At 41.5% G+C, this 16,282-nt stretch overlaps 1 protein-coding gene across 10 annotated transcripts in view; it reads right to left on the minus strand.

Moving 5' to 3' along the window:
• RABGAP1L (RAB GTPase activating protein 1 like) overlaps positions 1-16,282 on the minus strand; it is a 737,216-nt gene that overhangs the window by 12,395 nt on the left and 708,539 nt on the right. For all 10 annotated transcript variants that reach the window (XM_078356264.1, XM_035280064.3, XM_035280065.3 and 7 more), the window contains 4 exons: positions 15,921-16,031; positions 8,147-8,251; positions 6,001-6,084; positions 1,355-1,426 (listed from right to left, as the gene is read on the minus strand). In XM_078356264.1, coding sequence (XP_078212390.1) covers positions 1,355-1,426; positions 6,001-6,084; positions 8,147-8,251; positions 15,921-16,031 — 372 coding nt within the window. The remainder of the gene's footprint in view (positions 1-1,354; positions 1,427-6,000; positions 6,085-8,146; positions 8,252-15,920; positions 16,032-16,282) is intronic.

The following is a 16,282-nucleotide window of genomic DNA, read 5'->3' on the forward strand; positions in this document are numbered from 1 at the left end:
ATGGCTTAAGAGAAGACAGCTGGATTCTCTTTTTTTTTTTTCTGAGACAGAGTTCCGCGCTTGTTACCCAGGCTGGAGTGCAATGGCGCGATCTCAGCTCACCGCAACTTCCACCTCCTGGGTTCAGGCAATTCTCCTGCCTCAGCCTCCCGAGTAGCTGGGATTACAGGCATGCGCCAACATGCCCAGCTAATTTTTTGTATTTTTAGTAGAGACGGGGTTTCACCTTGTTGACCAGGATGGTCTCGATCTCTTGACCTCATGATCCACCCACCTCAGCCTCCCAAAGTGCTGGGATTATAGGTGTGAGCCACCGCGCCTGGCCTGTTTTTTGTTTTTTTGTTATTTTTTTGAGACGGAGTCTCACTCTGTTGCCAAGGCTGGAGTGCTGTGGCATGATCTCGGCTCACTGCAACCTCCACCTCCCGGGTTCAAGCAATTCTCCTGCCTCAGCCTCCTGAGTACCTGGGATTACAGGCACGAGCCACCATGCCCAGCTAATTTTCGTATTTTTAGTAGTGATGGGGTTTCTCCATGTTGGCCAGGATGGTCTCGATCTCTTGACCGCAGGATCCACCTGCTTCAGCCTCCCAAAATGCTAGGATTACAGGCATGAGCCACCACACCCTGCCATGTTTTTTCACATAGAGCAGCAACATAATGCATTTTACCACCAGGGGGCAGCAAGTAAACAAATGCCACAGGTTTTCTTTAAAAATAAACCTCTATGTGCCTGTAATCCCAGCTACTCAGGATGCTGAGGCAGGAGAATTGCCTGAACCCAGGAGGTGGAGGCTGCGGTGAGCCAAGATCACGCCATTGCACTCCAGCCTGGGTAACAAGAGCGAAACTCCGTGTCGAAAAAATAAATAAATAAAATAAACCTCTAAAAATTTAGTGCAAGAATCAGTTACCCAACACATGTTTTCCTGCTAAGTTCTATATTGCCCATGGTGTTTACTTTTAAAGAGAGTGATGGGATGATCCTACTGAGTCCTATACTGAAGCCACATCAATTCAGGTTCAGTCAGATATGGGCTTCTGAGGGTTCTCAGGTTCACACTACCCAAGAAAACTACATGGCTCATCTAAAGCTGTGGCACCTCTTTTTGACAATGTAAAATCCTAACACCTTTCATGTTACCTGCCTCTGACAGTCCATATGATTTATGGGAGCATCATAACCTTTCAGCTGGGAGGGAAGACAGTCACACCTGGTTGGAAGAGAGAGATCCTAGTCTTCATAATTCCTATAATCCTTTAATACAAAATAGTGGTTTGGGGGTTCTTTCAGGTACTTACAAGCTGTGTGACTTTGGAAGAAATTTCATCACAGGATGATTTCACTCCTTACCTTTACCACTTCCAGCTCCTCCTTGCTGGCTGCTTGCTGTTTCTCCAGCCTGGTACTCAACTGTGAACAGATCTAAAGGTGAGAAAAGAGTCCTTTACTAGAAAATAGAACGACTCTTGCAGCATGTACACATAACTACTTATCAATTCATACATTACTCCGGCATATCTGATCCTAGAAGGAATTCTGCAAAGGAACAGCACTGCAAATGCCAGTCATTTCTGAACTGAGCAGGATGGCTGGAATGCTCCATGTGTAAAGCACACTGTACCTTAATTAGTAGAAACATACAGGGGGTAGATGTGGTTTCTTTCTGTCACTAGCCTTCTGTGGCTGCTTGAATTCCCGGCCTCATTTTTGGAATCAACCAATGGAATCTTCGTTTAGTATTCACTTTGTACAAGTTAGTATGCTGAGAAAATCTTGATGAAAAGAATTCTGGACAGAACTATCTCTTGTCTACTGTCACAGAATCAGTTTTCAATCACGAAAGTTTCCTTAAGAAGTGGCAGAGTGGGCCAGGTGTGGTGGCTCACACCTGTAATCACAGCATTTTGGGAGGCTGAGGCAGGTGGATCACCTGAGGTCAGGAATCCAAGACTAGCCTGACCAACATGGCGAAACCCTATCTCTACTAAAAGTGCAAAAAATTAGCCAGACGTGGTGGTGCATGCTTGTAATCCAAGCCATTCGGAAGGCTGAGGCAGGAGAATCGCTTGAACCCAAGAGCAGAGGTTGCAGTGAGCTGAGATCGCACCACTCCACTTCAGCCTGGGGCGACAAGAGCAAAGCTCCATCTCAAAGAAAAAGAAAAGAAAAGAAAGAAAAAGAAGTGGCAGAGTGGATAGAGAAAATAATACAGACTCAAGCTCTTATTAAGTAGGTTTGGCAACAGAGCATAGAAACTAAAAGCTTAGCTGCTGGAGTTAAATGTGAGTTTAAGGCAGGCCAGCTCTATTTCTTTATGGCTTTGAGAGCTTAGGCAAAGTCATTAATCTTTCTAAGACTCAGTTTCCTCGTGATTCAAAAGTGCTGTGCTCTAGAAATGAAGTAGGAAAAAAAAGGATGTAAAGGGGTTAACATAACACCTGGCCAATAGTAAGTGTACGTTAAATAAAAGCTATTATTATTATTGATTCTGAAATAAGGTGCCAGCAAATATTAGAAATGGTAGAAATAGGTCCCTTCATGGCCAGGCGCGGTGGCTCATGCCTGTAATCCCAGCACTTTGGGAGGCTGAGGCGGGCAAATCACGAGGTCAAGAGATTGAGACCATCTTGGCCAACATGGTGAAACCCTGTCTCTACTAAAAATACTAAAATTAGCTGGGCATAGTGGCATGCGCCTGTAGTCCCAGCTACTTGGGAGGCTGAGGCAAGAGAATTGCTTGAACCCGGGAGGCAGAGATTGTGAGCTGAGATCATGCCATCACACTCCAGCCTGGCGACAAAGTGAGACTCCATCTCAATTAAAAAAAAAAAAAAGAAGGCTGAGGCGGGTGGATCACGAGGTCAAGAGATCGAGACCATCCTGGTCAAGATGGTGAAACCCCATCTCTACTAAAAATACAAAAAATTAGCTGGGCACGGTGGCACGTGCCTGTCATCCCAGGTACTCAGGAGGCTGAGGCAGGAGAATTGCCTGAACCCAGGAGGCGGAGGTTGCAGTGAGCCGAGATCATGCCATTGCACTCCAGCCTGGGTAACAAGAGCGAAACTCCATCTCAAAAAAAAAGGTATAATTCTGGCCAAAAACATATACGGTCTACCTCTATTATCAAAACAGACATTAAAACAAAATCCCAATCTACTCAAAAATAGCTTTGGAGATGAGGGCTTGCCTGCTGAGTTTAGTTTGTTGGGTTTCATTCCAATTTCTCCAGATCCAAACCGGAAGAACCATTAGTAGGACTGTATTGACTGATGTTAAAGAGATTGGCTGGGTGCAGTGGCTCATGCCTGTAATCCCAGCACTTTGGGAGGCTGAGGCAGGTAGATCACCTGAGGTCAGGAGTTCGACATCAACCTGGCCAACATAGTGAAATTCTGTCTCTACTAAAAATTAGCTGGGCATGGTGGCATGCACTTGTAGTCCCAGCTACTTGGGAGGCTGAGGCAGGACAATCGCTGGAACCTGGGAGGCAGAGGTTGCAGTGAGCTGAGGTTGCACCACTGCACTCCAGCCTGGGTGACAGAGCGAGACTCCATCTCAAAAACAAAACAAAACAAAGCAAAACGAAAGAGAATGATCATCCTGGTAGATTTTGTGAATCTTAAACCCTTTTAAATAAACCAAAACCTCATGACATAGACCCAGCAATAGCCAATTCCAACTATGAAATGCATTTAGATTGTGTCTTATATCCTACTTATCTTCAAACAGCTAGGTCTGTTGCCTGTTGCATTACTTCAAGGGCTTGCCAGATAATATTTGAGAATAGTCCCAAGGATTACTATCTGAAGAGTGCTGCATTTGGTGGCTACTCATGACATAACGTGGCAACGAAGAACACGCATTTGTAGCAATGGCAAATTCCAGAGCACAGTCTTTAATGTTCCTTGTATCAGTTAGTGTTTACCACCTCTTCTCCTAGATGCCCACATTGAGCATCTCAGCACCACCTTCAATGTTTTCTCTTGTCTAGCAAACAATAATAATAATAATAACAACTATCTTTTGTGTCTCCCTTTTGTCTATTTTCATGATTTTTTAGTTCAGGGACCTGGTTCTTCCTACTTGGACTCTGGTGTTCGTGTTCTGTCTCCTTGGTTCCACATTTCTCACTGCGACAGATTAGTACCAAAAATATGTCCTTGATTATGCCACTTTCCTGCTCAAAAAGATCCTACCACAGACAAAATAAAATACAAGGTCCCGAGCCTAGCCCTGAAGCCTTTCCTTGCTTGGGACCCTAACATCCCTTTGCTTCTCTCTTGCACTGGAATCACTCACCAAATGGTTACTTTTCTCCTTGCTAACCTACTTTCATACCTTTGCACATCCTGGTCCCTCTTTCTACCATTTCTATCTTCTTCTTCGTCACCACAGATCCAAGTCTTTCCTAGCCTTTGAAGTACAGCTCAAAAGTTTCATTTCCCACATGTAATAAGTTTCCTTTCCTCTTATTTCTACATAAGTATTATCTCCACGTTATATGATAAGCTTCTAGAGAAGAAAAATTGAATTCATTCATCTTTTTGTCTGTCAAAGTATTAAGCCTCACAGAGAGCAGGCATTAAACATGTTGATTATCACAGAAGAGTAAAATAGCTCTAAAATTTTATTTCTCCATCTTCCGTGAATATGCGGATCCCTTATGGAAAGATGTTCATAATATATTAAGTGAACTAAAGCTAGTCACAAAAAAAAAGGATAAATGACACAATTCATCCTATTGATATATAATACATTTATTTATAAAGCATTACTTGTGTAGCAACGATGCATATTCCATATATTACAATAATTATCTCTCACTAGAAACATTAAGAGAGATTTGTTTTCTTTGTCCTTCTCTGCACTATTCTAATTTTCCACAAGAACACAAATTTTATTTATAAGCAAAAAAACACATTTTTAAAAAAAGTAAGTATCAGACTTCAGAACCCTATGTGATGTGGAAGACCCCAGGGAGCTCCTTAGATCAGAATATGGCATATGGTACTTTAATTAATTCTAGAAACCTGGAACTTGAACAGTTCACTCAGGTGTATCTCAGCAATGAGAGGAGTTCTTGCCATGTCCAGCCAACAGGAAGGATAGGAAGATACAGGTGGATACCAGGAAGGAGGGCTTTCTGAGACCACTCTGATAATGTGAGCCAGAAACATCCTCAAGAAGGTAAGCCCTTTGTTAAAAGCATCTTAAGGTTCACACAGAAAGCTCCTGCTAGCATTGGCCTGCAAAGCGGAATGCCACATAGCCATGTGGGAAAAAGAGTGTCTACCACATTCTGTACTGTGATAGCAACGGACACACTGATCCCCTAGCTACTGCTGTTTAATACAATGACTAAATTTTGCAAAAAGGCAAATGGTACAAAGTGTGATCTACTGGAAATTAGCTTCTGAGTGAGGCAGAAATAGGATTTCAACAATCATCAAAAGGTTTTCCATTCCTCTAAATCTACCAAACATTATAAACAACCAACAGATTGTTTTGTTCAGTTAGACCTCCCAAGTTATCAGTTATGAGTAATAAGCTATAAGCAATAAGTATGTCTCACCACTGTCTGCTTCAAAGAAGAGAGTGAGTCACCAAATTTAATAAATCTGGAAAACTATTCTGGAAACTTTAAAAACAAAAATATTTCTTCCCCAAAGAAAAACAACAACAAAATAATTACTTTTTTATTTTTATATTTTTAGAGACAGGGTCTTGCTCTGTTGCCCAGGCTGGAATACAGTGGTGCAATCATAGTTCACTGTAGCCTCAAACTGCTGGGTTCAAGTGATCCTCCTGCCTCAGCCTCCCAGGTGTCTGGGACTACAGGCACATGCCACTATGCCTGGCTAATTAAAAATTTTTTTTTCTTTGTAGAGATGGGTCCTGCTGTATTGCTCAGGCTAGTCTCAAACTCCTGGCCTCAAGCAATAAAAAAAAAAAAAAATTACTTTTATAGCAGCAAACTATAACTAGTACATTACCTGTTTATACTCAGCAATAATAGCTGTAGTCTTCTTTATTTCATATTCTGCCTTCTCTAGCTGTTTCCTGAAGACTTCTTTTAGCTAGAAAGAATAAAATGAGAAACATCGGGATTCAGCCAAAATCTTAATACATTTTCACAAACCGAAGTCTGTCTGATTCATAGTCAATAAAAATGGTAACAATAACTATCTAAATTATTTTTATGGAAGCTGCATCTTGATAATTTGAAAAACTCAATCATCTCCAGAGAGGCAGAAACCTTACTTTCTTTCCTGTAAAATATAAGACATATGAGCAACCCCACTATGAAATTGCTTATGTTTGCTACTTCTAAACATATTGCTATATAAGTATCCATTCAGAAGCTATCTTTATCCTTATAAGAGTCGAAAACAAAACATCAAGGCAACACTGCATGCTAAATTTGTTACTCTTGATGTTCTAAATTACTGAAAAAAAATCATTGTAGGCTTCCTTATTTATAGTCTACCTTTACTGCTGCTAACTCTAAAGGCAAAAACAAGAGGCTTTGGGGATTAGAGTTAGAAAAGATGGAGGAAGGAAGATAAGAGCTTTTGAGAAGGACAGGAGACTCAGGGACTCAAGAAACTGACTGTAGAAGGAGCTTAAGAGACACATAATGGCAGGTAGTTGTTACAGTCACTGAAATGTTAAATTATGACTGCTATAGTTGTAACCACAGTTATTTTTGTGGTCCAGCCCCTCTAGAATTCTCGGTATAGGAGAAAATCAAGAGAGTGGAAAGCATCTTGCATTGTTCTTGCCACTTCCTAGGGTGAGTATTCCTTCCCATTTTAGGTATCAATTGCCTAAGGACTAGTATATGTCTATGGAACCATGGAGCAGGTAGAACCTGGGCTAAATTCATTTGCCAAGAGCTTTATTCCTTATCTAATGTAGCTTGAGTGGCCCAAAGATAGCAGAAACTAAAGAAGAAACAAAACCCAGCAAGGAACCTAAATAATCTAAAACTGGGTAATCAGCCCCTGAAAATTTTTGACACACACACACACACATACACACCCCCATCTTGGGCCACTGTAAATGTCAAAGACTCATTTAATCAAATTGCAAAGAAAAAGGAATATCACGGAACACTTTTCATAAAGTCTGGAAGGTGCTAAATGACACATTCCTCCACGTGTAACTTTAGTGAAACTTTTTTTCTGGTTGCTTGGATGTAGATTTTTGAAATGCTTTATGCTGTGTTTTAAATTTAGTATTACTGATGTCTCAGAATGAAACTCATTAAAATAAGTTAGTCAGGATTTGAGATGCTTCCTCACTTTATACAAGTTAGCTGTATTAGTAAAATTCAAACACACTCTTGGCAGAAGACTTCAATTGTTTGTGATGAGACTCTGAGTCATAATCTAATCTGTCAGGCCCGTGGCTGGGACTGACACGGGTAGAAAACATTGATGAAGGTGCATGTTCTTCCTTGGGGAAGCTGGAAGCTCCAATTCTTTGGGCCAATAGCGCTCTCTGCCCCTGTCCTGTACTGCTCTGCACTGGTGGCATTTTCTGGCTAGTTAGCCTTACAGCTCCCATGAAGAGTGTAGGGTGCTAACTTCAAGGCTGGTTCCCAAAAGGTTTCTTTATATTCCCCCAGAAAATAGGTTTGAAAGGTTTGCCAGGAATACTGATGCTCCTTGAGGTGTGAATCAGGAAAATGAGTGTGACTGATTGAGGCAGGGGCTGTGTGGCAACTCTCAGCAGAGATCTCTGTAGGCTTTCGGTTAACAGTGCTCATAAACTGCTTCAGAGAAGTCAATCATTTTGGAGATACAACACAAAATCTGCAGATTTGTCAAAGCTCTTGGATCATAATTCCAAGTTACTAAACCTAGAGAAAACTCAACACTCTTGCTAAGTATCTCAGTAAAGGCAAATTCCTAAAAGCTGTTCAAGGGTAGAAATCCTGCCTCCTCTTTGAACACCCTTCAAAACAACGTCAGAAATACCGAATGCAAATGTTGAGTAAGTAGACTCAACTACCTTCAATACTGCTTTAACATCACCTTTCATTTGGAAGAAATTTCACTTTCCTTCTTTTTTATAGTATTAATCAGTTCCCTACCAACACACCTATGGAAAGAAAAGCCTACATATTCCTTTTACCTGGGCTGTCTCTTCCTCTTGCTTCCTCTTCTCTTCTTCAGTCTCCACCAGCCTCTGTTTGGTCAAGAGGAGCTCCTTATTCAACACATCTGCCTTGTCTTCTGCCTGCAAATCATGAGGCATCACAGCCACACAGAGTGTAAAGAACGTGTGTGGAAATTCCCTCCAAACCCAATCTTCAGTTGCTGTTCCAAAATTACTGCAAGCTGTTCTTTTACCTCCTACCTCAGTCAAGAGGTGGCTGCTTTCACTGAATGCCAACTATGTGCCAGCTAGTTGGCACACATTATTTCTAATCCACACCATCAATAACTTTACAGATAATGACAGTGAAGTTGGAAAAGATCCAACAAACTGGGGTCAGATCACACATCTAATAGTCATGATCTGAATTCAGATTTGAATAACCTCAAAGTCCATCCTCCTTCTAAATGCTTCTTAGAGATCTTTCGATGTTACAACAGCTCTCACTCTCTGCAGATGGATCTGATGAAAGGGTAGAGCCTCACACAGAAACTTCCAATGGGTGGAGCATAGCGGTCGACCCAGAGAAGAGAAGCAGACAGGCTGGTCTGAGGACAACAGTTAGGTGAGAAATTCAAAGACTAGCTGAGGTAAACTTGCCCACATGGCCACTCACACCGGGCAGTGAGTCTAGTAAGAAGAAATTAAGACAAAACACCCATGATAGAGAGAGCCATGAAGAAAATGGAAATATGGACCAGGAATCCAGGAAGAAAAGATAACATTTCTAGAATGTCCAGGAAGAACTTAGAGAGAGCACTCTGGTTCTATCTTGGACACAGATTCAAAATTAACTATGAAAGCACTGTGAGTATATTTAACTTTGATGATGGTGTCTATTTTATACTCCGGGCTCCCACCTTTTAGGCCTCAGCTTCAAGTTCACATGGCAACAAAGCACGCCCTCAGCCCTGCCCCACTCACCCCCATCTAAATTAGCTCCTCTATCTAAATCCCTCATATTTCCCTTAATAGGACTGTAGTGACAACTTACAAGTGGGATTTATTTGTCTTGTCCACTAGACTTTAAGCTCCAGGAGGCAGGAACCATATCTCTTTTGCTCATCACTCTATCCCAAGCACCAAGCCCAATGCCAAGTACAGAACAGGTGCTCCCTAAGTACTTTGTGAATGAAGAGATGTGGCTAAATCATTGCAGATGGGGACTGCATGGAGATGGCAGGGGGCCACAGGATGAGTTTAGCAGAGAGACCCTAGATACAGAGGAGAGGCAATTACGTGAAGAAGCTATCCCTGGCTGACAGCAGCAAAATGTTATCCAAGTTGATGGTGAAAAATGGCCGGGTGGCCTTCTGTCTGTTTTCTGCCACATCTCCTGCATGTCCAGACAGCCTGGCCAGCACAGTCTGCTGGTGACTGTAGAGAAACTACATTCCAGCTGCTCTGCTTGCTCTGTCTTCTGGCTCCTGATGGCTCATACCCAGTGGTTAGAGCTCTGTTTGCAGACCATTTGGAACCATTGGGTAGTTAAGGTGAAAAAGTCCCTTAAAAGTCTTTAGGACTCTAAAAATTGCTCTGATGCATTAGATTTTAGGGGGAAAATCTACACAGCAAATTAACATACTAAAATGAGAGGCAGACCTCGAGAATGCAATACGAACACTGCAGGTTATTCGTAAGTTGTAAGACATCTGATGTATGTCATGAAAGTGTCTGGCATGAAGTACAGCATTTTAAAAGAAAACAAAAATAAATACATAAACCATGGAAGCATGAAGCTTCCACTCTAGAGCCGCAAGCCAGATGACTGTCTGAGGTTACTCACAAAGCAGGGACACCCCTCCCCCCAAGCCTCTGACAGAGCTGTACTGCTCATTTCAGGGTTCTTAAAAACTGAACCCACTCTCTCCCTGTAACTGCAGCCCACTGGTTCAAGTTCTGTCCCAGAATGTTTGAGCCATGCTAATAAACAAGCCTTCTTCTGACAGGACCCACAGCATTCCCACTTTGTGAAGAGACTGATCCTTTCATAATATTCATCATGACACTCTGAAATAAATGAGTTTTGTAAAGTTTGGTCTCTTGGAGAGCCATTTAAAATTTTAGCATTTCGGAGCATCACACACTGGGGTCTGTTGGGGGGATAAGGGAGGGACAGTGGGGGTTGGGGGGGGTGGGGAGGAATAACATGGGGAGAAATGCCAGATACAGGTGACAGGGGATGGAGGCAGCAAACCACCTTGCCATGTAAGTACCTATGCAACAGCCCTGCATGATCTGCACATGTGCTCCAGAACCTAAAGTGCAATAAAAAAAAAGAAAAGGGGAAAAACGCTTCCCTGGGAATATTTTTCAAAAACACCTAGATATATATGCTAAGAAGATAAATTATTATTATTTGTACATTTTCTGCCAAGCAGTCTTCATTAGGTCAAGATTAAAGCAACTTCACTTATTTCTACTGTTACCATATACAACATCTGCAGCAATTGCTGTGGGTCCTATAGGGAGGAAGAGTCCATTTTTCCAAGAAGCTTAGTCCACAGTTTCTCCTCTATGTTAAAAAGAAAAGTAGGAACAATTCTCCTGTTCATCAGAGTACGGCCAGATCTAAAATAACTTGTGTATCCCTCTAACAGTGGTTTTTTGAATCTTTGTACAGCCAACCACTATACCTCACTTAAACAGGAATTAGCTTTAATGTTGAGGAATAAAATGCTAAGCACATAAATATTCAAATTCTACTTCTGAGCCCAAATTATAAAGCCTTTGCCATAATTTGATAAGATTGAGAGAAACATTGTCATGATTAAGTCTAAACACTTACCAACATCTTATAATGTCTCATTCATATTTAAAGTTCGAATTGCAATCTAAGGCTTCTGCTACATATATATGAGAGAAATGAGCATTGCAATGTGTGATTTAATCATGAATTAACCAATAACTTTAGCAAAGACTCAGCCCTAATATCAGAAATGAGGATCTTTGAGAAATAATTTCTGAAAGAACTGACCAGGCCAGTTGTTCAACTGAAAACAAAACAAAATAAGTTTCCACTTAGTTCATGTAGCTTCTGGTCTAACAGCACTTGCTATGGTGAGGGGAACCGAGGCCCCTGGTCCTCAGCAGGATAGTCCTAATCGTGTCTCTGTCTCTTCTGTTTCATTCCTTCTAAATAGGGAAGGACAGAAAAAGCTGGAAAGCAGGCAGCAAACAGAAACTGAAATGGAGATGTACCTTTTTTCATTTCTAATCACTGAGAAATCTTTTTTTTTTTTTTTTTGAGACAGAGTCTTGCTCTGTCGCACAATGGCGCGATCTCAGCTCACTGCAACCTCCGCCTCCTGGGTTCAAGCAATTCTCCTGTCTCAGCCTCCTGAGTAGCTGGGACTAAGGTACATGCCACCACACCCAACTAATTTTTGTATTTTACTAGAGACGGGGTTTCACCAGGAGAGTCTTGATTTCTTGACCTTGTGATCCACCTGCCTCAGACTCCCAAAGTGCTGGGATTCCAGGTGTGAGCCACCTCGACTGGCCTGAGAAATCTTTATTTAAGGAGTCTGAGAGAGGGTGAGTTCTCAGAAAAGAAGGCTCTGTCAGACAGAAAAGCTGAAGCCTTTGGTGCCCAGGAAGCATGAAACTAGCACTAAAATGGTAACAGTAAGAAATGATTTATTTTTGCAAAGTACCTAATTACCTAATTAGTGTTCGTTTGCTTACATATTGTCTTAAATACAATCTGCTTTCATATTTGTTTAAAGCTTGCCAGTGTTTTGCTATTTTAATTAAGAGATATGGTTTTAATGAACTGGGAATGGAAAAGTACTGGGCAAACTGGGTGAAGGCCGGCAAAGCTGGTACTTTGACTCTCAGGCTCGGGCCCTTCCTGGAAGATTGGTGAGGCAGGTCACTTCAACTGCAGGGACGGCTTTTTGGTAGGCAAATAAACCCCATTGAGGCAGAAACTCCAAAATCAGAAGTTAAGAGGAAATACACATGAAATAGCAGTTTTTTTTCTTTCATCTAGATAAAAAGTTCCAAAAGGGAGGGTTCAGGCCATATTTATTTTTCTTAAAAGAGAGGAAAAGAGTCAAGGAGGGAAGAGAGAAGGGAGAGGAAGAATGAAGGCCCTACCTGATGGAATCTTTTCTTCAGGGGCTGTTCTAGCACTCACATCATGAGGTGCCCAGGTACTCAATAATTACTTACATCAGGAATACCTAAAATGGCAGCAACTCCAGACTGACTCACATAAAGGATTCTCTTGGTGAGGAGGGTGGATCACAGGGTCAGAGGTTTGAGACCAGCCTGACAAACATGGTGAAACCCCATCCCTACTTAAAAATACAAAACTGAGCCAGGTATAGTGGTGCGAACCTGTAATCCCAGCTACTTGGGAGGCTGAGGCAAGAGAATCGCTTAAACCCAGGAGGCAGAGGTTGCAGTGAGCCAACAGCATGCCGTTGCACTCCAGCCTGGGCGACAGAGTGAGACTGTCTCAAAAAAAAAAAATTTCTGATTATTAAAGTTATATATATTATTTAGTATTATATTCATATATAATATGAATATTATAATATTCATTATTTTTCTGATTAAAAGTTCTAATACTCATTTTTACTTAACCAATGGTGGTTAGGTAACTTAAGGTCTTTCTATAAATTCTAAATTGGGAAAAAGTATACAGATGAACGTAAAAATTAGATTTAATCTTATCACCCAGAGATACCTAGTAGAGGCCGGGCACGGTGGCTCACACCTATGATCCCAGCACTTTGGGAGGCCGAGGCGGGTGGATCATGAGGTCAAGAGATCGAGACCAACCTGGTCAACATGGTGAAACCCCGTCTCTACTAAAAATACAAAAATTAGCTGGGCATGGTGGCGCATGCCTGTAATCCCAGCTACTCAGGAGGCTGAGGCAGGAGAATTGCCTGAACCCAGGAGGCGGAGGTTGCCGTGAGCCGAGATCGCGCCATTGCACTCCAGCCTGGATAACAACAGCGAAACTCCGTCTCAAAAAAAAAGAGATACCTAGTAGAAACATTTTGATGTCTTTCTTTGTGGGCTTCTTCCCTATCTATGGTTCCCCTCCCTACAAGATGACCCAGTACCAGCCGGTAGCCCTTGAAATTTAGATGCAAAGACTATAAAAGAAAAAAAATGTATTAAAAAAATACTATATATCTTCCCATTATTAAAAAAATTATTCCAGAAAGACATTTTACAGTCAAACTGCTATTCTCCCCTACTAGTGAACATAGACATTATAAATATTTCTTTTTATTTTATTATTATTATTTTTTTTAGATGGAGTTTCACTGCTGTTACCCAGACTGGAGTGCAATGAAGCGATCTCAGCTCACTGCAACCTCTGCCTTCTGGGTTCAGGCAATTCTCCTGCCTCAGCCTCCCGAGTAGCTGGGATTACAGGCACGCACCACCATGCCCAGCTAATTTTTGTATTTTTAGTAGAGACGGGGTTTCACCATGTTAACCAGGATGGTCTCGATCTCTTGACCTCATGATCCACCCACCTCGGCCTCCCAAAGTGCTGGGATTATAGGTGTGAGCCACCGCACCCGGCCCTATTTCTTTTTATTCCTATAACACTGCAATAAACAACCTTGTATATACTTTTTTTTTAACCACATTTTAATTTTTTTAGGATAGCTTTACACGTCAGAGGATCTCCAGTTTCTTCATCTATATTGTGTCCTATTTATGAAATGGAGGATTAAAAGAAGAACTGCCTCCTGGAGTCATTAGGAGATTAAATGAGATGATGTTTATAAATTGCTATATTTAGTGCTTGGCACATAGTAGGTACTCCGGAGAAATTTAATTTTATTATTGCTTAAACCTTTTGAAGTCTTAACACATATTACCAACTGCATTTCCCAAATAACTTTGAAACTCTCCTTAGCTCATTTCACTGCATCCCAACTGAATACAACTGTTTAAAAATTGTTTCATTTAGTCAGCCATCATGAGAAAATTATTAATGGATAAAAGATTCAAAATGGCAGAATCAAGTGTGAATTAAGACCATTTAGAAAGTCAACATAGAACCAAGACTTTCATGAGAGCACTGACTTATCGCTACAGTCTCATTAATACAAAAGTATGATCGCTGAGGAAGGCTGAGTCGACCCTGACTGAATGGAGATCCTGCTACCTTCTCTGGTTCTGATTCTCCTAGTCACATACTTCTCATACCACTTCTCCGAATGGGCTGGCTGAGGAGGTCTGTAGTTAACAGGGCCACAACTTTTTAAAAAACAATCCTCTGGGTTGCTTTTTCTACTTTCCCTATCCTGTGTCCCAAGCAACACAGTTATTGTTGCTGTTTTCTAACTCCACTGAGTGCCAGCTCGCTGTGTCCTCCTCTCCCAGACAGCACTGTTTTCCTGAACATGGGGTCTTATCTCCGACTTCAGTATGGTTAAACTTTTGAGCCACAGAATTAGCTATCTAGATGGGAAAAAAGGAATTGTGGCAGGGACCATTTTCAATTGTCCTTTAATTTTAAACATTTAAGCAGATTTATGTTGTTAGTGGATTTGTATTTTAAATATTGTCAATGCATACTTACACCACAGGTAATGATTCTTTTACAGACTCAACAGTCTGAGTGTCAATTTTTCTGACCCTCCATTATCTGTGGGGGATATTTACTTTGTAGAAGTCAGAAAATAGAGCGGTAATTTTAAATCTGTACAAGACTGCTTCCATATTGCCAATTATTCCTGAAAATGCTCACAAGAAAAAACAGGAGGTCCTAAGACTGCCAGCTTTGTTGGAAAGAGCAAGGGATACTAAACAATTTAAGGTCTTCCTAACAACTAACATTTAATGAACACGTACTATTGAAGTGCTTTACTTATATTTATTTTATTTATTCATTTATTTTTTTGAGATAGAGTCTTGCTCTGTCACCCAGGCTAGAGAACAGTGGCATGATCTCGGCTCACTGCAACCTCAGCCTCGCAGATTCAAGCAATTCTCCTGCCTCAGCCTCCTAAGTAGCTGGGATTACAGGCACATGCCACCACCCCAGGCTAATTTTTGTATTTTTGGTAGAGATGAGGTTTCACTATGTTGATTAGGCTGGTCTTGAACTTCTGACCTTGTGATCTGCCTGCCTTAGCCCTCCAAAGTGCTGAGATTACAGGTGTGAGCCACTGTATTCAGCCATTTAATTTAATTTTTATATCATCTGTATGAGAGACCACTTTTACACCTATAGACAGCTTAAGAACTGCCCAGGGTTCACAGTGGTGGCCCCAGCATTCACAATCGGGCAGTCTGGCTCTTAGCCACTCAGATGCCTATCAATCCAACAATCCAACTCTTAATGTAGGTACTTCATATAAAATTTCACATTTATTATAGAGAAGAATTCTTATTGGAACAAAAAGTAAGGTGCCTACAGTTAGTGGCATTAATACAGGTATATTCTTGGTGACTGATGTTTTCAGATAATTATGCTGAGAGCCATTGGTTCAGGAAAGGCATCAACAAAGGTATAACAGCGTTTAGAGGTATAAAGAAAGTATGTCACACACGCTATTTAGAAATGACCCAAACCTTTCTCAAACGTTTGTTTTCCACTCTCTCCAATTAACACAAACTATCCCTGCCACCCGCCCCTTCATCAAAAACAAAGTTAAGAACAAAGCAAGCTTGCAGGGTGGGGTGGGGGGAGTGGTGAGAAGAAACTGGTCTTTGTCCTGAGGAAATCATCACAGTCTCATTTCTACCCAGTGAATGACAAGTTTACCTGATCCAGGTCATTCCGGAGAGCAATTTTGCTTGTTACTAGTTCATGGGCGAGGTCGTCATTCTCTTGTTCCAGCCTCATGCTGGCCTCCTGTAATCTTCGGTTCTCCCTCTGCAGAAAAAAAGCAACAGCCGGCAGTGAGGATTAGTGCCTGGACATACAGAAATGAACAGAACCCGTGAGGAAAAACAAGCAACAAGTGAACTTTCAAAGGTGTAAAAAGGAGAAGGCGCAAGTGGCACAGGAAGGCAGGATTGCTGTCTGGGAAACAACAGTGAGTTTAGCTAGCAATGCAGATGCGGTTCTCTACCCGGTGAAACCTGTCCCTTAAACTCTCAAGATGGAACTTCATTATTAAAAAA

This window comes from Callithrix jacchus, chromosome 18 (genome assembly GCF_049354715.1).
Source record: "Callithrix jacchus isolate 240 chromosome 18, calJac240_pri, whole genome shotgun sequence".
Taxonomy (NCBI): domain Eukaryota; kingdom Metazoa; phylum Chordata; class Mammalia; order Primates; family Cebidae; genus Callithrix; species Callithrix jacchus.